This window comes from Symphalangus syndactylus, chromosome 3 (assembly GCF_028878055.3).
Source record: "Symphalangus syndactylus isolate Jambi chromosome 3, NHGRI_mSymSyn1-v2.1_pri, whole genome shotgun sequence".
NCBI classification, from domain to species: domain Eukaryota; kingdom Metazoa; phylum Chordata; class Mammalia; order Primates; family Hylobatidae; genus Symphalangus; species Symphalangus syndactylus.
Window position 1 is genome coordinate 33,392,607 of NC_072425.2, and position 24,444 is coordinate 33,417,050.

Sequence of the window (24,444 nt, forward strand, 5' to 3'; positions counted from 1 at the left end):
GATAAAGATTCAAATCTTAAGTGGAAAATACAGTTTAAAAATGTTAATTGGCATCTTTTTGTGTAGCTAGTGTTTTGGGTAATAACTACCCAATGGTGCCTGGGTTCTGCTTTTAAAGTCATTGGTAAAAATTCATCTTTACTTGAACATGGCAGTAAGACTTTTGTGTTCACTCATTAAAAAATCCAATCAGAGTGCTTATCTGAGGTCACAGAGCAGAACTTCCTCTAACAGCTTTCCTCCTGCATCTCACCTAGTTGTAGCCCTTCATCTGTCTGGGTTTTATTGCCGCATACACTTACCCAGCAGTTTTTCATTTGGCTTGAAACTCAAAACAGTCCCCTGATGCTCCTATGTATTATGAATGGAATTTTATTTATTTACCTTTTTTTTTTTTTTGCAGATTGGTAGCCAAAAGATTGAAGGAAGGTGATACAATGATGGGGCAGCAAGTGGCCAAGTAATTATTTCCATTTGTCCCAATGCTTGGAAAATATCTCACCTCTTTACCTCCTGCTGGGTCCTGTCTCTGTCCATCACTCCTACAATTTCTTCAGCCTGTGTTGTTCACTCACTGTGTGATCTTGGAATCAACTTGGGAAATTCTGTCCCCTTCCTGACTAGCTGGAAAGGAGGGAAGGATGTGAAATTGTCATTTTTTCAGCTTCACTTTGCCATCCTTACTTTTAATTACTAAAAAAAAAAAAAAGTATTCGTCCAGGTCATGATTTATTGTGGGATCTGGCCAGCAGCCCACAATGCAACGGGGCTCTCTCTTTGTTCCCAGGTGGATCGGCAGGTTGAGAAATAATAGACACACACAAGATAGTGAAAGCTGGGTCCAGGGGCGTCACCGCCTTCTGGTTCCACGGTGCCACCAATGCACTGAATATACCAGCATTTATTATTAAGTTTAGTGAGGGCGGGGGTAGGTTAGTGAGGGATTTAGGGTCATTTTATTATGAGGTGAGATGGTTACATGGGGATGAAGTAATTATTTAACATAACATCTGTATGCAGAAGTACAGAAGTACAGAGATAAGAATTTACAATATAGTGTGTGCATCAGTAATTTCTAACAGAGCCTTAAAACACAAACACAGTCTTTTTTTTTTTTTTTTTTTTGAGACGGAGTCTCGCTCTGTCGCCCAGGCTGGAGTGTAGTGGCGTGACCTCGGCTCACTGCAAGCTCCGCCTCCCGGGTTCACGCCATTCTCCTGCCTCAGCCTCCCGAGTAGCTGGGACTACAGGTGCCTGCCACCACACCCGGCTAATAACACAGTCTTTTCATAACCTATGATTAGCAAGATATTAATCAGCAGTAACAGTTGCAGCAAAAGCTGGTTACAATCCATAGAAACAGGAGGTGAAGCTAGACAATCAATTAGACCAGAAATTCTCAGAAGGGAGTATGCCTTAACTGTAAAGAGGCCTAGAAGAGCCGTGGCAAGATGAGGGCGTTTATAGCCCTGTCTTTTCTATATGGACAAGCACCCCCCATGCATCCATTTATAGGCTCTCCACAACAGTTGCATTCCATTCCCAGAGCAATGAAAATCTGCATTTCTGGGATAGGAATCTTGGTGATGTGAAACCTCCCTGACTGCATGTCTGATCATAGGCTCTCTGCAGGGGGAAGCACATCACACGCTGTTGGCTCATTCTGGCAGTCTAGCCTGGCATTGTCTTTACACAATCCTGCATGCAACTTTTAATGACAATAATCAGGATCATTTCATCTTTTATTCCATAGCAATAGTTTCAGGGGGTCTGCCTACAATGATTATTGTAAAAATTCAAATAAAACAAAATTTTTATCTTAGAAACTGAAAGTTCCCCTGTCATCTGAACCTTAAAGACAACTATTGTTAATATATTATTATTTCAAAAATTGTGGGCCAGCACAGTGGCTCACGCCTGTGATCCCAGCACTTTGGGAAGCCGAGGTGGGCAGATCACTTGAGGTCAGGAGTTCGAGACCAGCCTGGCCAACATGGTGAAACCCTGTCTCTACTAAAAATACAAAAATTAACTGCGTGTAGTAGTGCATGCCTGTAATCCCAGCTACTCGGGAGGCTGAGGCAGGAGAATCGCTTGAACCTGGGAGGCAGAGTTTGCAGTGAGCCAAGATTGCACCACTGCCCTCCAGCCTGGGTGACAGAGCGAGACTCCAGCTCAAAAAAAAAAAAGAAAGAAAAAGAAAAATTGTCCAGTGCACATACTTTTAAATATAAATTTCATTTTATTTTATTATTATTATTTTTTTGAGATGGAGTCTCACTCTTGTTGCCCATGCTGGAGTGCAATGGCGCAATCTTGGCTCACCGCAACCTCCACCTCCCAGGTTCAAGTGATTCTGATTCTCCTGCCTCAGCCTCCTGAGTAGCTGGGATTACAGGCATGCACCACCGCACCTGGCTAATTTTGTATTTTTAGTAGAGATGGGGTTTCTCCATGTTGGTCAGGCAAGTCTCGAACTCCCAATCTCAGGTGATCCACCCGCCTCGGCCTCTCAAAGTGCTGGGATTACAGGCATGAGCCACCACACCCGGCCTATATATAAATTTTAAATGGAATTATATGCCCTTCAGAAAACTGCTTTCTCTCAATTATTATGTTAAGGATATCTTTCATTGACAGTATATAAATATACCACCTACCTTTTAATAGCTGCAAGTTATTTTTAACTAATCTACTACTGATAACAACTGTTTTCAGTTTTTTCTATGACAAATAATTCTTCAAGGAGCATGTATATATTTATACGTGTGTCTCCGTGTATTCTTTGCCCTCTTGGATGAGTATTGCTTTACATTAAACTCCCAGAAGCATAAATTCTAGACCCAAAGAAATGTATACTTTTCATCTGAAAAGGTGATGACAAATTGTTCTTCAGAAAAATTATATGAAGGCTGGACGCAGTGGCTCATGCCTGTGATCCCAGCACTTTGGGAGGTTGAGGCAGGAGGATCACTTGAGGTCAGGAGTTTGAGACCAGCCTGGCCAACATGACAAAACCAAATCTCTGCTAAAAATAAAAAAAATTAGCCAGGTGTGGTGGTGGGCATCTGTAATCCTAGCTATTCAGGAGGCTGAGGCATGAGAATTGCTTGAACCCAGGAGGCAGAGGTTGCAGTGAGCTGAGATCACACCTCTGCACTCCAGCCTGGGCAACAGAGTGAGACTTGGTCTCAAAAAAAAAAAAATGTATGAATGTCACTCCCACAAATAGTATTAACCTGTTTCCCTTATACTGTTCACCATCAGTCTCAGCAACCTGAGATAAATATATTGATACTTTATGCTTAGTTTAGTTTGCATTTCTTTTATTATTAGTGATGTTGACCTTCTTTTTGTAAGTTAATTCTCAATTTTCTTCTGTGGATTATCTGTTTATATCCTTTGCCCTTTTCCTTTAGGTCTTATCGTTCGTTATATTGATTTGTAAAAGCTTCTTGTATGTTCAGGATATTAGTGTTGCAAATGTTCGGGCCTTTGTTGATCTTTCTTCTGTGTCCAATTACAGTTTAAAATTTTACGTGATAAAGTTATAAGTATTTATAATTATAGTCCTTTGGTTTCATCTCATGCTTAGAAAGGGATTCCTCACTCCATAATTACTAAAATATTTATTCATGCTGGGGGCGGTGGCTCACGCTTGCAATCCCGGCACTTTGGGAGGCCAAGGTGGGCGGATCACCTGAGGTCGGGAGTTCAAAACCAGCCTGGCCAACATGGCGAAAGCTTGTCTCTACCAAAAATACAAAAATTAGCTGGGCACAGTGGTGGGCGCTTGTAATCCCAGCTACTTGGGAAGCTGAGGCAGGAAAATCACTTGAACCAAGGAGGAGGTTGCAGTGAGCACAGATCGCGCCATTGCACTCCAGCTTTGGATGACAGAGCGAGACTCCATCTCAAAAAAGTATTCACGTTTTCTGTATTTTATACTTTAATTTTTTACGACAAAAATTTTGAGTCATTTAGCTTTCATATTAGAATAATGAGTGGGGGCAGGTTCAGTGGCTCACGCCTGTAATCCTAACACTTTGGGAGGCCAAGGTGGATGGATTGCTTGAATCCAGGAGTTCAAGACCAGCCTGGGAAACATGGCAAAACCCTGTCTCTTAAAAAAATCAAACATCTCTTTCTTTATTTTTTTAAATTTTGTGTCTCAATGACTAGCCAGTTATTATAATACCATTGGTAGAAATCGTCTATGGATCTTTACTGGGATTTCAATGACCTTACAGATTTATTTAGAGGAAACTGACATCTTTATAATTTCTCTCTCCAAACACAAGGTATGCTTCTCCATTTATTCATTTTGTCTTATATCCCCTTAACAGTTTTCTTCATATAGGTCTTATACGTTTCTCGCTAATAATTAAAGAAATGAACATGTATTTGGGTTTGCTGGATTGGCAAACTATTTTTAAAAATGTAATAGTAATGGAGATAATACACTCATACATTGATGGTGGGAGTGGAAGTTGGCACAACCTTCTAGGAAGGAATTTGGGAATTTGGCAATATGCAGCAAGAGTTACAAATGTTTTAATACTCTTTGACCTAGTAATACCATTTATAGAAATCCTGACTAAGGAAACAGTATTGAGCCAGGTGCAGTTGCTCATTCCTATAATCCCAGCACTTTGGGAGGCCGAGGCGGGTGGATCACCTGAGGTCAGGAGTTCGAGACCAGCCTGGCTAACATGGTGAAACCCCATCCCTACTAAAAATACAAAAATTAGCCTGGTGTGGTGGTGGACACCTGTAATCCCAGCTGCTGAGGCAGGAGAATTGCTTGAACTCAGGAAGTGAAGGTTGCAGTGAGCTGAAATCACACCATTGCACTCCAGCCTGGGCGACAAGAGCAAGACTCCATTTTTTTAAAAGAAAGTATGCATATATGCATACACGTATATATATATGTATATATATGTATGTGTATATATATATCTATATATATATAGAGAGAGAGAGAGAGGAGAGAGAGAGACAGTGGAAAAGTAAAATCAGACAATGATTAAGGAATATCCACTGGATTTTGTGCTCAGGAGGTTGTTGTGACCTTAGTGGAGTAGTAGGGGTGGAAGGCAGGTTGCAGCGGGTTAGCACGTGAATGGGAAGTGAAGAAGTTTGGCTGAAAAAGGAGGACGACGGAGCAAGGAGATAGGGGAGGGATGGGATTATAAGATGGCAGAGTTGAGCATGCTTATCTGTTGAGTGAAAGGGACAGTAGAGAGAAAAATCTCAAAGATTATGGACCGTGGAAGGCTAAGGGAAAGAGAGCGATACCTGAAGAAGAGAAGGCTAGTGTTCAGGTCACCTTGAGCCAGAGGACAGAGGTCTCTTGCTTAAAAGGAAGAGAAGTGGGTGAGAACAGGCGCTCCTCCCCCCACGAGCCACTCCTCAAGTGGCTGGGCCAGTTGAGAGTTCTCTGATGACCCCTATGCCGATGACTAAGAATTAGGATGGAGAGGGGTGATGGCCTATCAGTCGTGGAATATCAACCTCAGTGCCCTTTTGTCAACACTAACCCCACAGCATCCTGACTCCCTTGAAGGGGAAGACATGTCACATGCCTTAATGCCTTAATGTGCTTTATCTTTCAGAGTTGTGGAAAGTAAAAATGCAGCCCTACCAAAAGGAACTATTGTACTGGCTTCTTCAGGCTGGACAACGCACTCCATTTCTGATGGGAAAGATCTGGAAAAGCTCCTGACAGAGTGGCCAGACACAATACCACTGTCTTTGGCTCTGGGGACAGTTGGCATGCCAGGGTGAGTTTCATGGATATGTTCCATTTGTTTGAATGTCTGACACTCTGGTTTTCCAAAATGCTTTGTTCAGAACTTGGTCAACAGGAAGATATTTGATGTGTGACAGGCTCAGGGGCTGATTAGAGAAGAGGGCAGGACTCAGAAGGAAGATCAACCTACGTGTCCATCAACGGGTGAATGGATAAAGAAAACGTGGTCTATATACACAGTGGCATACTATCCAGCCTTAAAAAAGAAGAAAATCTTGTCATTTGTGACAACATTGGAGGACTTTATGTTATGTGAAATAAGCCAGGCACAGAAAGGCAAATACCACATTATTTCACTTCAATGTGGAATCTAACAAAGTTGAACTCATAGAATTAGAGAGTAGAATGATAGTTACCAGGGGCCGGGAGGCTGAAGGGTGGGGGAGATGTTGGTGAAAGGATACAAAATTTCAGTTAGACCCACCATGCCCGGCATGAATAAGTATTTTAGTAATTAATATTTACTAAAATTAATACCTTCTTACATTCAATTAGTGGACACTAAATAATTACAGCACTTCTTATTCTTTCCTGCCTGCCCTGTACCCTCTATGGGTGAGAGCTCTTCCTCTTCCTTTGTTGTCCCGCTCATCCTTCCCTCTGCACTGTGAGCCAGGTGTAGGGGAGGAGAGGTGAAGGCAGACACGAGGAAACTTTGGTTGTTGAGAAGGTAATTTGTAATATATTAGGAGATCTTGACTTCTGAAAGAGAAGATAATTTATTCACTCATGTGTATTTCTTATTCATCTGATCCAAGCCACTAAGGAATGCGTGTTAATGCACATTTACTCTAAACAATCAACCAGTGGTGCTCAGTGACTGAGGTGGGGAGTCATACATGCCCATTTCTAAGAATCCTCTGTCAACACATCACCCATTCAGTGAGACTTCTTGTTATTATGAGTCACTGACCAGTGGGATGGGTCTTCTTTGCTAATGCCAGAGTTTTCTGGGCCAGTTCACTTAACCCCAAAACAGAAGCAGAGGTTACACTTTCTGATTGAGTTATTCCACCTGTGACAACCAGCATCCCCCTCTCCCAGTATACCTTCTAGATATTTCCAGAGTTGGCTTTCAATTAGATATTCCGATCTGAGATACACAAAGACTTTCCCAAACATTACCTCCTTTTAAAATAAAATGGAGGCCGGGCGCGGTGGCTCACGTCTCTAATCCCAGCACTTTGGGAAGCCGAGGCAGGCGGATCATGAGGTCAGGAGTTCGAGACCAGCCTGACCAACATGGTAAAACCGTCTCTACTAAAAATACAAAAATTAGCCAGACATGGTGGCATGTGCCTGTAATCTCAACTACTCAGGAGGCTGAGGCAGGAGAATCGCTTGAATCCAGGAGGTGGAGGTTGCGGTGAGCCAAGATTGCACCACTGCACTCTAGCCTGGGTGACAGAGCAAGATTCCATCTCAAAAAATAAAATAAAATAAAATACAATGGAGATAAGATGAAGAAGTCAAAAGTAAAGAAATCCTTGAGGGAAAATTAATGGTGTACTTTGGACTAAGAAGGACTTAATAGAATCAATGGTTTGGAGAGCAAATACATGTGCTCTTCCAACTTAATTGAAGGAAATGATGCAAAACGTTGGGGGAATGTTAAATCTGTGGAGTCTGGACAGCTAAAACACACCCTAGATTTCAAAGTTCAACTTCTCTTATAGTCTATATCAGAAGTCCTAGCATTCTTGAAAGTCGACCCATCCCAGCCAGGTATGGTGGCTCATGCTGGTAATTCCAGCACTTCGGGAGGCTGAGACAGGAGGATCGCCTTAGGTAAGGAGTTGGAAACCAGCCTGGGCAACATAGTGAGACCTTGTCTCTACAAAAAAATTTAGAAATTAGCTGGGTGTGGTGGTGTGTGCCTGTAGTCCTATCTACTTGGGAGGCTGAGGTGGGAGGATCAATTGAGCCCTAGACATTGAGGCTGCAGTGAGCCATGATTGTGCCACTGCACTCCCGCCTGGGCAACAGTGCAAGAACCTGTCTCAAAAAAAATGTTTTTGTAAAGGGAGTAGTTCTCAATTGCTAGCATTCATAAAAATCACCTAGAGTCTTATCAACATTTGGATTATTTCTGAATCAGTGGGTCTAGGGTGAGGCCTGAGAATCTAAATGTTTAACAAACATTTCAGCGGGGTGCGGTGGCTCACACCGGTAATTCCAGCACTTTGGGAGGCAGAGGTGGGCGGATCACAAGGTTAGGAGTTTGAGACTAGCCTGGCTAACATGGCGAAACCCCGTCTCTACTAAAGATACAAAAAATTAGCTGGGTGTGGTGGCGCATGCCTACAATCCCAACTACTGGGGAGGCTGAGGCAGGAGAATCGTTTGAACCTGGGAGTCGGAGGTTGCAGTGAGCCAAGATCACCCCATTGCACTCCAGCAGGGGTGACAGGGGGAGACTCTGTCTCAAAAAAAAAAAAAAAAAAAATTTCAGGTGATTCTGAGGCAGGTGGTGCTGCCTCCCCCTTTTGAAAAACACTGTGTTAAGGGAATGTTAGATATTTGGATTCTCAGAAAAAATGCTGCTTGTGCCTGTCACTGCCTTCTATTCAATGCCAACCTCTCATGGGCCCCAAATATAGTCAGAGGCTGTGTAAGCTAAGTAATGTCAACATGTAGTTTTTTTTTTTAATGCAGAAATAACTTTACATGAATTTGTCTGAAATTCTGCAAGTGACTTAACAATCACTATAATGGGTCTGATTTTATTGGCTCAGATTCAGGGCTGCAGAAATATAGCTTAACATTTTCCACTACTGAACTTCATTTCTACCTCAAGCCCTCCTTTTGGCTAGTGTAATAAGAGAAAACCTCAGTTAAATTCAGTGATTTCTCACATCATTTCAAATTTAAAACTCAGGATTTCTTTCTTCTTCTCCCTGGGGTTGTTGCAAAGCTCCAAGGGATAATACAAGTTCAGTGTCAGTAGAAGGGGGACAACAACGACTTCTTGATCTTGATCTGTACTGGTCTTAAGCTGATCTCCTGCTCAAAGTTACTTCTTTTCTCTAAGTTTTCAGATCTTTTCCCCCTTTCCTTCTTCCCACCCTTCCTTCCCCTTCCTTTTTTACACTTTGAAGTTCTTCTGAGGAATGAAATGGAAATATATATATAGCACCAAATGATCAGCCTCTAAACAAACACAACTCCCATGTACCCCAAATTCATATTTCACTCAGAATTTGAACGCCTCAAAATTGCCACTGCCAAGGACATCATTGTGAAAGTAGAGGATGCTTAATACCTTCTTACATTCAATTAGTGGGCACTAAACAATTCCAGCACTTCTTGGTCTCTCCTGCCTGCCCTGTACCCTCTACGGATGAGAGCTCTTCCTCTCTGTTCTCCTCTGTTATCCATCATTCCCTTTGGACTGTGAGCCAGGTGTAGGGGAGAAGAGGTGAAGGGAGACACGAGGAAACTTTGGTTGTGAAGAAAGCCTTCAATCATATCACCTTCCAAACTCGCAATCCAATGAGGTGCGGTGGTGTCTTCACCCAGTCCCCATCAGTACCGCCAGTGTGACATCTTGGTAGGTCCAGTAGCTCTTTTCTTGCAAGCTAACTTTGACATCTTACTTGTGGTAATATGGGGGAATTTCAGAAGGTCTTCCATACCACTTTGGGGCCATGGAAAGCTCCAGATGCTCCCTGTGACCCTCTCATGCCTAATATCACAGCATTGTAGCTACTCTGTGGCTATGTTACCATGATAACGTGGGGGCTTCTCCCATGAAGCTCATCATCTCCATAGAACTTATATGGGAATGAGGCATAGCTCTCTCTTCTTGAATCCCCAAAGTTTGAGAAAGATAATCCATCTTTTGCCCCTGAAATTTGGCCTGTGAATGGACAGGATACAGCCCCTTTCTAGCCAACTCTCTCTTCCCTCCCTAGTTCACATCATCTTTATTCCTATCTGAGAGTAGAGATGGAGGAAGTAAAGCAACAGTGGCTGGCAATATTTATTTCCTATATTTTTGTCTTTTACTTGGACCCATGGCACTGGGCCATTGAGAAGGCCTTCAAAATATATATAAATGAGTTATAGAGGAAATAAACAACTCTATTCATATATCCTTAATTTTCTTCCTTTAGCCTGACTGCCTACTTTGGCCTACTTGAAATCTGTGGTGTGAAGGGTGGAGAAACAGTGATGGTTAATGCAGCAGCTGGAGCTGTGGGCTCTGTTGTGGGGCAGATTGCAAAGCTCAAGGTAAGTGCCTTACTCCAGCAACAAGCCTTTATTCAAAACCCGTTGGGAATGCAACAGTGAACACAGCAGATCTTCCTTGGCCTCAGGGAGTTTATAGTCTAGTTGTCTTCTTTAGAAGTTGGAGATTGAGAAGTTGGAGGAATGGGGAAAACTACACCAAAGATAAGCTGAACATTGTTATTTGATAACATTGCAGATAATCAAGTCAGAAATGGCCTCTGTCTAGAGTAGTGAGTTTATCAGCATTTATCACTTTCATATTTTTTACGGAACATTCTATCGCTACAGCTTAATCTTCTTTCTTCATGATTGTCTTTAGCAATGAAGAAGGGACTTGAGATGAGCCAACTAAGAGTCATCACCCACGTGGCCCCACTGCCAAGGCTGTTGTACTAGAAGGAAACGGGCATCCAGCCCAGAGCAGTGGGGCCATGGCTTGGGAACTAAATCCTGGGAGGTACCTGGGATAAGGAAGCGTTGGCTCTGATTTAGGCAGATGTCTGCTCAAGGGATCCAATCTGATGATGGGTGTATAGAGTAGGCGACAACTCAGACACTGTAGGGATTTGTTATTACATAGTGGAAAGGTGATCTGGCTTGACTGATCCTTTACCCAAGGCTGGGATGCAGGATTCAGGACCTAGGTCCTAGGGGACAAGTTAATGGAGTACAGATGAGTACAGGGCTACAACCAACGGCCAAGGGTTTGGACTGGTCTCCAGTGCTAATAGGAGCTTGGAATACAAATGTGAGGCTACCATAGAAGTTGTAGAATAATTTGTTTAAGTAAGTAAATAAATAGGAATAGATACTAAATTTTATTAAATGCCATTGCAGCATTTATCATGTTCACTTTTCAGTGAATGAATTACATTAGTTTTCCAATGTCGAACCATTCTGACGTTTCCAGAATAAGCTTTACGTATGTATGGTATATTATGGGCTTATACCTTTGGAATTGACTTGATAACATTTAAAATAGAATTTTTGCATCTACAGTCACAAGTGAGTTCGGTTTAAAGTTTACTTTTTGTTCTGGAATTTAGCTAGGCTTGGATTATGCTAAAATTACAAAATGAATTAGAATTATTTCTAAATATTCCAATTTCAAATATCCTATTAAAATCACAAGGGGCTTTTATCCTGTAAGTTTGATAAGACTTGCACTTAAACCTATTCTTTTATATTCAACCTTTCTGTCCATTTTTTGTGTGTTTCTGTAAAATGCAGCTATTTGCATTTTTAACCCATCTGAAAGTCTCAGTGTTGTAATAGTTAAATTTAGGCCATTCATATTAATTGTCATAACTGGAATGTTTGGTCATATTTATATTATCTTACTTTGTTTTCCATTTATTGGTTATTTCTTTCTGTATTATTTTCTATGTTCTTTCTCCTCTAATTACTGAGAACCTAAGTTTTGTTTGCATTCTGCTAGTGTTTACCTTTTTACCAATTATTTAAAATCTGTTTTATTTCTATCCTGCTACTATTCATATACATATTTTATATACAAAAATAAACATATACACAATATATGTATATGAACTTCTAACAGTATATTTTTCCCCATATTCTACCCCTACATCCTAGATTTTTATTGAATAATCTAATAAATAATAAAAATCTCATATGATTATTAAAACTTTTTGGTTATGACATCTGAAAATGCCTTTTAATTTTGATGCATATAGAATTCAAAGGACCTGCCAGGTGCAGTGGTGTGTGCCTATAATCCCAGCTTCTCAGAATTCTGGCTGAGGCAAGAGGAGCCCTTGAGCACAGGAGTTCAAGACCAGTCTGGGCAATGTTGTGAGACCTTGTCTTTAAATTTAAAAAAAAATTCAAAGGACCCAATCCCTTTCTGTCAGAGCTCTATAAAATTGCTCTACTTTTTCAATTTCTATTTAGTGTTGCAGATGAGACATTCAACGCCAATCTGATTCTCTTTCCGTTGTAGGTAATTAGACTTTTCTTTTAGGTGCTTATAAGCATTTCTTGTTATTCATTGAATTTAGAAATATCACCAGGAAATGTCTATATCTGTCTTTGTTTAATCCTGCCTGCAACTTTGTTGGCCATTATAATCTGAAGACCAACGTTTTTCTTCAGATGAAGAACAGTTTTCTTCTTCTATTTAGTTCTTTTTTTCATCTATTCTGTTTTCTTCATGAGGAATGGTATATGTTCATTCTGTTTCCCTTACGACTATTCTTGTATGCTCTCTTTGCTCTCATAATTACATCTTTTGTACTTTTTCCTCTGAATTCTGTACTTTCTTAATCTGGTCCTCCAATTGAATTATATGACTTGCAGCAGCATCAGTTTCTAGATTAGCAATTGAGTTTTTCATAGCTGAGGCTCATCATATTCTGGGACTGCTTCCTTTCCCCATAACCTGCACTTGTTGACTAATGCAGTATCCTTTTGAATTTCACTGAGAAACTCAAAATGGTATGAACACATCTTTTAAAATATCTTCTCTTCCCTGTAGAAATTCCACTGGAGACTGCCATGCTAAGGAATTTATACTCAATCCTTAAAGAAGTACCATGATTGGTTCTGCTTTTTAGAAACATCACTTAGGCCTTGGTAGGAGAATAGTTCCTAGGGACATTATACTAGAGACAAGAAGTCCACTTAGGAGGCTCTTATAATAATTCAAATGAAAATGTTGATGCATCGACAAAGATTGGAAGTCAGAGTCAGCTTTTTTTTTTTTTTTTTTTTTTTTTTTTTTTGAGACGGAGTTTCGCTCTTGTTGTCCAGGCTGGAGCACAATGGTGCAATCTCAGCTCACCGCAACCTCCGCCTCCCGGGTTCAAGCTATTCTCCTGCCTCAGCTTCCCGAGTAGCTAGGATTACAGGCATGTGCCACCACTCCTGGCTAATTTTGTATTTTTAGTAGAGATGGGGTTTCTCCATGTTGGTCAGGCTGGTCTCGAACTCCCGACCTCTGGTGATCTGCCTGCCTCAGCCTCCCAAAGTGCTGGGATTACAGGCGTGAGCCACTGCCTGGCCCAGAGTCAGTTTTTAAGGCTGTTTGGTTAAAAAAGAGGAAGAAAACCAGATGATTGGACATGGATCATAAGACAAAGGAAAGCTTCTCCTTTGAGCCATGTTTCAGGTTTGGATAACTGAGTGGTATCATTCTCTATAATAGTGGATAGAAAAGAAACAAATAAGAAGCAAGGAAAAAAGTATATTCCCTTTTGCACACACTATTTATGAGGGACCTACAGGACATCCAAGTGTGAGGACATCTATAGGTTGTTGGAAATACTGATTTGGAACTCAGGAGAAAAAAACATGGGCTAACATTAATAGATAGAATTAATAGATTAATTAATAATCTGCATAAAGGAGGTCATAAGAGTAAAAGAGATCATCCTATGATAGTCTATAGTCTTAGAAGGAAAAAGGACCAAGGATGGCTCTCTTGCAATAGGTTTTTCTGGAATCATGAAGGAATGGAAAAAGCATATGGCCGTCACTATTTGTACAGAGATTCATGTAAATCCAATTGGGGTTTTTCCTCAATTGAAAATGCACAGTGGCACATATTCTGGTCTTCATAATACATTTAGAGTATAAGGGAGCTTTCTGAAAAGCTAGTTTCTATGAACCAATATAATCTGTAGTGTCATCCTGAAAGTGCTTTTCAGAATGCTTCCTAGCTCCTCTGTGATGAGGAAGCGTCTAGTTTGGTGCTTTGGACTAAATCAAAGGATAAAGGGGGCCTGGTGCAGTGGCTCATGCCTGTAATCCGAGCAATTTAGGAGGCCGAGGCAGGAGGATCACTTGAGCCCAGGAGTTCGAGATCAGCCTGGGCAACGTAGTGAGACCCTGTCTCTATGAAAATTTAAAAAATATAAGCCAGATGCAGTGGCATGCACCTGTGGTCCCAGCTACTCTGGAGGCTGAGGTGGGAGGATCATTTGAGCTTAAGAGGTCAAGGTTGCAGTGAGCCATGTTCGTGCTACTGCACTCCAGCCTGGGCAACAGAGTGAGACCATGTCTCAAAAAAATATAAACATCCAAAAAAATCAAAAAAGGATAAGGGGGCAGTCACCAGGAGGGCTGTCTGTGATATGGGAGTCACAGAGCTGAGACAAAATAATAGTCTGAAGAAAGACTGTACCAAGAGATGGCACACACTGCATTGCAAGGAAGAGAAGCCCAGAAACAAAGAACCAAGGAAGTCAAATGAATGGGTTGTGAAACCAGCTGGTGGAACTATGAACCAAATAAATGCAGAAGGGACCTGCTGGGTGGTCAGAAGCAAGCTGAAGCTGAGCTGTAGGATGGTCCGGGGACTAATTTCACCTATGGGATCTGTTGGCCCATTACGCTATTCCTTATATATGTGGCTCAGCACCTAAGAGAGTGTTCTTAGGGAACCTAGGCATACTAGACTAGGAAAGTAGTGTTGGTCCATGCTTGTGACTTATTAATGGTTTCCTTTTTTTTTTTTTTTTTCTATTTAGGGCTGCAAAGTTGTAGGAGCAGTAGGGTCTGATGAAAAGGTTGCCTACCTTCAAAAGCTTGGATTTGATGTTGTCTTTAACTACAAGACAGTAGAGTCTTTGGAAGAAACCTTGAAGAAAGCCTCTCCTGATGGTTATGATTGTTATTTTGATAATGTAAGTACAAACTGGACTTAATATCTAATTTATTATGAAGTACTATGTAAGGCAGGAGTCTCCTACCCCTGGGCCATGGACAGTTAGTGGTCCATAGCCTATCAGGAACTGGGATGCACAGCAGGAGGTGAGGGGCAGGTGAGCAAGCAAAGCTTCATTTGTATTTACAGCCCCTCCCCATTGCTCCCATTACTGCCTGAGCTCCGCCTCTTGTCAGATCAGTGGCAGCATTAGATTCCCATAGGAGTGTAAACCCTGTTGTGAACTATGCATGTGAGGGATCTAGGTTGTGCGTTCCTTATGGGGATCGCACTACTCAGCTGCCTGATGATGCCTGATGCCTGATGATCTGTCACTGTCTCCCATCACCCCCAGATGGGACCATCTAGTTGCAGGAAAACTCCTCCACTGATTCTATGGTTATGGTGAGTTGTAGAATTATTTCATTATATATTACATTGTAATAATAATAGAAATAAAGTGCACAATAAACACAATGTACTTGAATCATCCCCGAAACCACGCCCACAACATTCGATGGAAAAATTGTCTTCCAATGAAACTGGTCCCTGGTGCCAAAAAGGTTGAGGACCGCTGATACATGGGATACATGAAGAAAGTACATATGCCTTTTTTAAAAAACAGCTTTATTGAGATATCATTCATGTACCATGTAATTCACTCATTTAACATGTAGAAGTCAATGTTTTTTACTATATTGGCAAAATTATACAACCAGTTTAAGAATATTTTCATCACTCCCCCAAAAAACGCTACTCATTAGCAGTCATTCTCCATTACCCACCCTCCTCCCCACTAAAAGTGGTCTCTTATGACTGGCTTCTTTCACTTAGCTGATCAGAGAACCTCAATATATAATCAAGTAAAATGTATAAGTTATAAAAGGTATGGTCCTAGAGTCAAATGAAAATGCCTGTTTATGTATTTTTCTTTTTTTCTTGAGATGGAGTCTTGCTCTGTTTCCCAGGCTGGAGTGCAGTAATGTGATCTCAGCTCACTGCAACCTCCGCCTCCTGGGTTCAAGCAATTCTCCTGCCTCGGCCTCCCAAGTAGCTGGGATTATGGGCGCCCGCCACCATGCCCTTCTAATTTTTTGTATCTTTAGTAGAGACAGCGTTTCACCATGTTGGCCAGGCTGGTCTTGAACTCCTGACCTCAGGTGATCCACCCACCTCAACCTTCCAAAGTGTTGGGATTACAGGTGTAAGCCACCATGCCCGGCCGAAAATGCCTGTTTCTAATGTCTTTCTAACTGCAATCTTCCGCACTGTTGGGCTAATTCAATCAGCTTTGTTGCTGCTAAAACAGGTATTGTAAAATAATGATTGTGACTTAATGATTCTCCTGAATCTCTAGTATTTAGATTATTTAACGTTTTGTCTTTGGTTTTGTTTCTCCTGTCTGTTTAGGTAGGTGGAGAGTTTTCAAACACTGTTATCGGCCAGATGAAGAAATTTGGAAGGATTGCCATATGTGGAGCCATCTCTACATATAACAGAACCGGCCCACTTCCCCCAGGTAATGAGCACATGCACACGATCCCATATGTCACAAGGCTGGACAAGGAGAAAATTCACAGATATGCCATAGGCCAGTGACTCTGAAATTATTAGAAAGATTTTCTTATATTCTTTTATTCTTTTTTTTTTTTTTTAAGATAGAGCCTCACTTTGTGAGAGCTCAGGAGTTTGAGACCATCCTGGGCAACATGGCAAAATGCCATCTCTACAAAAAATACAAAAATAAGCCAGGCGTGGTAGTGTGCACCTGTAGTCCCAGCTACTCAAGAGGCTAAAGTGGGAGGATTGCTTGAGCCTGGGAGGCTGAGGCTGCAGTGAGCTGTGTTCGTGCCACTGCACTCCAGCCTGGGTGACAAAGTGACAGCCTGTCTCAAAATAATAATAATAACAAAAACAACAACAAAAGAAATTTAAAAATATACAATTTCACATATTTTGTGCTAAATCAGCTTACGTTAGATTTTTATGTAGAGAAACAGCAGGATCTACAAATATAGAAGAAACAGTTATTAAAAGTTTTAGTTTTTACCTATCATTTAATGCAAAGTTGTAAAAAGTGATGATTTGATTTAGAAACAGAACACCTTGGTCTGGCTGGTAAAATATTCAGGTTCCTCTGGATATTAGAGACATTGCTGGAGGTGTGAGAGGAATAAAGCGTGACTTGCTGTGGGTGAAGGGACGGGCAGGCTGCCATGCCCTTCAGAAATCTTGGGCAGTGCTTCTTGGAGCAGTAGGGCACCTTGGCCTCAGAAGGCTGACAATTGCCACTAAAAGGGAAGGGAGCAGCAGCTTCCCTCCATTCCTTGATTGTCCTTGTTTTATTTCTCTGGTGCCCTGCCATGCACTCCATTCCCCACTCGCTACTCTCTTATGCTGAAACCACACCCCTCCCACTCCACACTCTGAGGTCCAAAAGCAGTATCAACCAGAGAACCATATTCATTAAATCCCAGTCCTGTGAGATGCCTTGTACAGGCCTCTCATTTTACAAGTGGGGAGATGAATGGCCAAGAGGACCAGAGACTCTTTAACTCCTGTTGGCAACAGACTCAAAACAAAGACCAGTCTTCTAAGCTCCCCATACAGAGTCTGTTTCTGCTACAATGATTCTGTGCTATTAAGACAGATCACAAATTACCTGTGGTCCCCCCCAAAAAAGGAGAAAGAAGGAAAGACTCTAATCAGGATCCAGGCAACCATAAATCAATTGGTTATTTATTCTATGATGAGCTTGACTAATGGGAATGAAATCTTATAGCCCCACTAGTTAACCACCTCACAAATGTATGGAGATGTGGGGGCTAGAAGGGAAGGGGCTGACGAAGGGCAACTTGTAGATTCCCTCTCAGGTTGTGAAAAATCAAAATCATTACCAAGAAGGAAACTCCAGATTTACTTGGCAATCTTATTGTTAGGGACTTTTTTTTCCCCTGTCATTTTCTAACTGGTGCTAAGCTGGAATCATGGGAAACTGTCTGCCTGCCAGCTGAGCAAAGCTGCAGGAGGCCTTTTCTTAACCACAGTCCAATTAGGAATAGCCAAATATTTTGGATACAGTAACTCGATCTAGTCTTTTTAGCAATTAGTCTTTGGAAGCTCAGCTGCTCAGACAGGACTTTGAGATGTCAGCTGGCCTTGTCCATTCCATTTTAATCAGATGGAATTCTACCCTGCCACAGATCCCCAGAAATTCTAACATATTCCACTGTTAGGATAGCTCAGAGGCAAGCAATGATTTCCTCCAGGTTTAATGCCACGTTTGCTTTTTTGCTCTCAGTAAAAAAACAAAAACCAACATTCTCATCAACACGCACAAACCCAGAAACAGCATTTCACTTTCATTTTGCTTTTTTGTTTGTTTGTTTTGAGACAAGGTCTCACTCTGTTTCCCAGGCTGGAGATTTTGTTTTTATTTTTAAATTTTTTTTTTTTTTTGAGACAGGGTCTCGCTTTGTTGCCCAGGCTGGAGTGCAGTGTGCAATCATGGCTCACTGCAGCCTCCACCTTCCGGGCTCAAGTGATCCTCCCACCTCAGCCTCCTGAGTAGCTGAGACTACAGACATGTGCCACCATACCTGGCTATTGTTTTTTGTTTTGTTTTGAGACAGAGTCTTGCTCTGTTGCCCAGGCTGGAGTGCAATGGCGTGATCTCGGCTCACTGCAACCTCCGCCTCCTGGGTTCAAGCGATTCTCCTGCCTTAGCCTCCTGAGTAGCTGGGATTACAGGCACACACTGTCACGCCTGACTAATTTTTTTTATTTTTAGTAGAGATGGGGTTTCACCGTGTTAGGATGGTCTCAATCTCCTGACCTGGTGATCTGCTCCCTTCGGTCTCCCAAAGTGCTGGGATTACAGGCATGAGCCGCCATGCCCATCCCACTTTCATTTAAGATGAGGAAATGAGAGTTCCAATCCCTAACTCACAAAGAATAGTTGATGTGGGTCTTCTGAAGAAGCACTCTTTCTGTCTCATTCTCTTGCATTATTTTCATTTGGTTCAGGACAAAGCTTCATATTTCCGACTGCTAATGTTACTTTCCTCAAAGTAGTGAGTGGGAACTTTAGGCTGAGTGGTGCCAGTGGTCATCAAAGATGCTGAAGCTAGATTCCACCACTTGTCTTAGCACACCAGGCATCTTCGCCTGACTTCCTGGAACTTGAACTTGAAAGCCTATGCTCAGGTGTCATTCTCTCAGTTTCTAGTCAATTAGGACACTTGGGAAAATCAACCAGGCAACCAAAAAACTTCTTCTTCCTCACACAGAGAAGGGTAGTATCTTCTTTACAGGCTGCAGGAGAGCTGTGTGCTTTTTCTGGGGTGCTGGTTCTCAAAGTGTGGGCCAAGGACCAGCAGCATCACCATCTCCTGGGAGCTTGTTAGAAATACAAATTCTTAGCTAGGCGCAGTGGCTCATGCCTGTAATCCCAATACTTTGGGAGGCTGAGGCAGGAGGATCGCTTGGCCCAGGAGTTTCAAACCAGGGCAATAGAGTGAGACCTTATCTCTGACAGAAAAAACAAACAAACAAACAAACAAAAACTAAAAAAAAATTAGCCAGGTATGGTGGCATGCACCTATAGTCCCAGCTACTTGGGGGGTGGAGGTGGGAAGATCTCTTGAGCCAGGAGGTCAAGGCTGCATTGAGCAGTGATGGCACCACTTTACTCTAGCCTGGGGAAACAGAGCCAGACCCTGTCTCAAATTAAAAACGACAACCACAAAACACACACACAAAAACACCCACATGTTTATTCTTTTGTTTGTTTCCTTTTTTTCTTTTTGAAACCAAGTCTCACTCTGTCACCCAGGCTGGAGTGCAGTGGTGCAATCTCAGCTCACTGCAGTCCCCTTCCAGCTTCAAGTGATTCTCCTGCCTCAGCCTCCTGAGTAGCTGGGATTACAGGCATGTGCCACCATGCCCAGCTAATTTTTGTATTTTTAGTAGAGAGAGGGTTTCACCATGTTGGCCAGGCTGGTCTCAAACTCCTGACCTCAAGTGATCTGCCTGCCTCGGCCTCCCAAAATGCTGGATTAGAGGCATGAGCCACATACCCGACCCCACACACTTATTCTTATAGGTCTGGAGGTTAAAAGTAAAATGGGTTGGCAGGGCTGCATTCCTTCTGAAGACGCTAGAGGAGAATCTGTTCCCTTGCGTTTTCAAGCTTCTAGCAGCTGCCTGTATTTCTTGGCATGTGGCCCCTTCCTCTGTCTTCAAAGCCAGTGGCATAGGCTCTTCCTCCTCCTCCTCTCTCTCATCTCTGCTTCTATCTCCCCATATTCTGTTCCTGACTGTAACTTTCCTGTGTCCCTCATTCCCTTACGAAGCCCTTTGCTATTATATTGGGTCCATCTTTATAGTGGAGAATAATCTTCCCATCTCAAGGTTCTTTTTTTTCTTTTTCTTTTTTTGAGGCAGAGTCTCATTCTGTCACCCAGGCTGGAGTGCGGTGGCATGATCTTGGCTCACTGCAACCTCTACCTGTCAGGTTCAAGCAATTCTCCTGCCTCAGCCTCCCAAGTAGCTGGGACTGTAGGCACCCGCCACCATGCCCAGCTGATTTTTTTTTTTTTTTTTTTTGTATTTGTAATAGAGACGGGGGTTTCACTATGTTGGCCAGGCTAGTCTCGAACTCCTGACCTTGTGATCTGCCCGCCTTGGCCTCCCAAAGTGCTGGGATTACAGGCATGAGCCACCGCGCCCCCCCCACCCCACCCCAAGGTTCTTAATCACATCTGCAAAGTCCTTTTTGCCACGTAAGCAACAGGTTCTGGGGTATTTGGATATGAACATCTTTGGGGCGATTATTCTACCTGCCGCAGAGTGCATGTTGATTGGCCAGCAGTCCCGTGGATCAGAAAGGAGTGAGGAAATGGAAGGGGAGAAGCACCAAGAAACTCCCAGCACCAAGCGCAGTGACAGTGACCTGTACTGCTTGTTTCACCACGGCCACCTCCCTGGATCCTGCCACCCAAATGTGCTCTTCTCTTCATAGGCCCACCCCCAGAGATTGTTATCTTTCAAGAGCTTCGCATGGAAGCTTTTGTCGTCTACCGCTGGCAAGGAGATACCCGCCAAAAAGCTCTGAAGGAGTTGCTGAAATGGGTCTTAGAGGTAAGGAGCTCCGGAGCCACCCCTTCCAATTGTACACTAGGTCCCATTCCCTTTTGCCTCTCAAGGCTTTTGTTCCACCAATTCTTCCCCCTCTCTGCCGCGTCTTCAGTTTTTCCCTATTGGGTCATTGTGCTTAGAATATAAATATTCTTACTTTTCTCATCTTTGAAAGGAAAACAAAACAACCCTCTCTAAAGTTCATTTCCACTGCAAATGCAGGTCCATTTCCCTTCTCTCCCTTTTATAACAAAATACCTGGAAGTGCTGTCTACACTCACTGTCTGCCATTGCTCTCTTTCCATTCTTCCTTAAACCCACATATCAGGCTTTTCAGAGCCTCACTCTGTTGCCCAGGCTGGAGTGCAGTGGCACAATCTCAGCTCACTGCAACTTCTGCCTCCTGGGTTCCAGCAATTCTCATGCCTCAGCCTCCCAAGTAGCTGGGACTACAGGCGTGTACCACCACGCCCAGCTAACTTTTTGTATTTTTAGTAGAGACAGGTTTTTGTCATGTTGATCAGGCTTGTCTCAAGTGATGCGCCTGCCTCAGCCTCCCAAAGTGCTGGGATTACAGTTGTGAGCTACCGCACCTGGCCGAAATTAACTTTTGTCAAGGTCACAGGGGACCCTTACATAGTGAAATCCACTGGTTGATTCTTAGCCTCACTTGGCTATGGGAAATATTTCATAGTGATCATTCTCTCCTTCATATGCTTTCTTCCCTTGGCTTCCCTTAACTCTTGGTTTTCCTCACTGATTGGTCCTCCTCAGACTCCTGCTAGCTTTTCTTTTCTCCAAATTAATATTAGAGTGCCCCAGGTCATGGTCATTGGGCCTTTGCTCTTCTTCATCCACACTCGAGCTATCCCTTAATTAGCTCGTCTGGGCTCAGTATGCCGGGAGCTCCCAGCTCTATCTCCAGCCTGGCTCTCCTCTTAACTCTAGGCTAGTATGTCCACCTGGATGCCTGATACACATCTCTGACATAGCATCTTGAAAACTAAATATGTTTTGATCTTTCCTGCTCAACATGCTCCATATTCAGACTTTACTATCTCAGTTATAACAATTCTATACTTCTAGTTTCTCAATCCAAAAACCTCGGAGCCATCTTTGATGTCTTTCTCTCGTACCCTTGTCTAATCTCTAAGGAGATTCTGGTGATTCTATCTTCAAAACATATACAGAATCTGAACACTTCTCCCTCCTCCCTGCTACCACCCTGGTCCAGGCACCATGCCGTCTAGCCTGGATGTTTGTAGTGTATCGGGGGAACCTGCCCCCAATATTTCAACGTAGGTTCTTTCTATTTTTCATAAGTGTTGGCCGGCTGAGAAATAAAGAGAAAGAGTACAAAGAGAGGAATTTTACAGCTGGGCCAACCGGGGGTGACATCACATATCAGTAGGTCCGTGATGCCCACCTGAGCCGCAAAACCAGCAAGTTTTTATCAAGGATTTTAAAAGGGGAGGGGGTGTACGAACAGGGAGTAGGTCACAAAGATCACATGCTTCAAAGGGCAAAAGGCAGAACAAAGATCACATGCTTCTGAGGAAACAGGACAAGGGCAAAACCAGAACTACTGATAAGGGTCTATGTTCAGCTGTGCACATGTTGTCTTGATAAACATCTTGAACAACAGAAAACAGGGTTCGAAAGCAGAGAACCGGTTTGACCACAAATTTACCAGGGCGGAGTTTTTACCCCACCCTAATAAGCCTGAGGGTACTGCAGGAGACCAGGGCGTATTTCAGTCCTTATTTCAACCGCATAAGACAGACACTCCCAGAGCAGCCACTTCTAGACCTCCCCCAGGAATGCATTCCTTCCCCGGGGCATTAATTATTAATATTCCTTGCTAGGAAAAGAATGTAGCAATATCTTCCCTACTTGCAAGTCCGTTTATAGACTCTCTGCAAGAAGAAAAATATGGCTCTATTTTGCCCAACCCTGCAGGCAGTTAGACCTTATGGTTGTCTTCCCTTGTTCCCTGAAAATTGCTGTTATTCTGTTCTTTTTCAAGGTGCAGTGATTTCATATTGTTCAAATACACATTTTACAATCAATTTGTACAGTTAACACAATTATCACAGTGGTCCTGAGATGACATACATCCTCAGCTTACAAAGATAACAGGATTAAGAGATTAAAGTAAGACAGGCGTAAGAAATTATAAAAGTAGGCCGGGCGCGGTGGCTCACGCTTGTAATCCCAGCACTTTGGGAGGCCGAGGCGGGCGGATCACGAGGTCAGGAGATCGAGACCACGGTGAAACCCCGTCTCTACTAAAAATATAAAAAATTAGCCGGGCGTGGTGGCGGGCGCCTGTAGTCCCAGCTACTCGGAGAGGCTGAGGCAGGAGAATGGCGTGAACCCGGGAGGCGGAGCTTGCAGTGAGCCGAGATTGAGCCACTGCACTCCAGCCTGGGCGACAGAGCGAGACTCCGTCTCAAAAAAAAAAAAAAAAAAAAAAAAAAAAAGAAATTATAAAAGTATTAATTTGGGAACTGATAAATGTCCATATTAAAATGAAATCTTCACAATTTATGTTCCTCTGCCATGGCTCCAGCTGGTCCCTCCATTTGGGGTCCCTGACTTCCCGCAACAGTAGTGGACTCTACCTGGCCTCCCATCTTTGCACCCCTATAGACAATTCCCAATGTGGTGGCCATAGTGATCTGTTAAGGCACAAATCAAATCCTGCCATTCTTATGATCCAAACCATGCAAAGCTCTGCATTTCACTTAAAGTAAACCAAAGTGCTAATACTCAGCAAGCTTACACAAAATCTGACCCGTTATCTCTCTGATTTCATTTCTTAGTATTCACCCCCTTGTTTACTTGCCCAGTCTCCTCCACCACTCCACCCCTCTGTAACTGCTTGCTGAATTCTCTCATGTCCTGCAAGTCTTCACTGAAAAGTGCCTTTTGGACCAGCGCGGTGGCTCACACCTGTAATCCCAGCACTTTGGGAGGCCAAGGTGGGTGGATCACAAGGTGAAGAGAGTGAGACCATCCTGACCAACATGGTGAAACCCTGTCTTTACTAAAAATACAAAAATTAGCCGGGTATGGTGATGTGCACCTATAGTCCCAGCTACTTGGGAGGCTGAGGCATGAGAATCACTTGAACCTGGGAGGCGGAGGTTGCAGTGAGTCGAGATCGTGCCACTGTACTCTAGCATGGTGACAGAGTGCAAATCCATCTCTGCGCCTGGCCTCTTAATTACCTTTTTTAAAGCCCTATCTCCAAATATAGTCCCATTGTCAAGCACTGGTGATTAGGACTTAAACATATGGATTTGGATTGGGGGCACACAATTCAGTCCATAACAGTATTTGTTCTCTATTTTTAACCTCTGAACTGGATTCTACCTTTCCACCCTATCCAGATTCCTTGCTTCTTCAAGAACGAGTTGGGGCTTTCAAGTCAAAAGTTCAAATCTCAGCCAGGCACAGTGGCTCTTGCCTGTAATCCTAGCACTTTTGGAGGCTGAGGTGGGCGGATCACTTGAACCTAGGTGTTTGAGACCAACCTGGGCAACCTATCAAGACCCCGTCTCTACAAAAACTAAAAAAAATTAGCTGAGCATGG

The 24,444-nt window shown here is 42.9% G+C and overlaps 1 protein-coding gene across 3 annotated transcripts in view; it reads left to right on the forward strand.

Annotated features, from left to right (window-relative positions):
- The window catches only part of PTGR1 (prostaglandin reductase 1), a 32,339-nt gene that overhangs the window by 6,440 nt on the left and 1,455 nt on the right, over positions 1-24,444 (forward strand). For all 3 annotated transcript variants that reach the window (XM_055271510.2, XM_055271512.2, XM_055271507.2), the window contains exons 4-9: positions 404-460; positions 5,616-5,783; positions 9,928-10,045; positions 14,533-14,688; positions 16,119-16,227; positions 20,731-20,849. In XM_055271510.2, the coding sequence (XP_055127485.1) occupies positions 404-460; positions 5,616-5,783; positions 9,928-10,045; positions 14,533-14,688; positions 16,119-16,227; positions 20,731-20,849 (727 nt within the window). The remainder of the gene's footprint in view (positions 1-403; positions 461-5,615; positions 5,784-9,927; positions 10,046-14,532; positions 14,689-16,118; positions 16,228-20,730; positions 20,850-24,444) is intronic.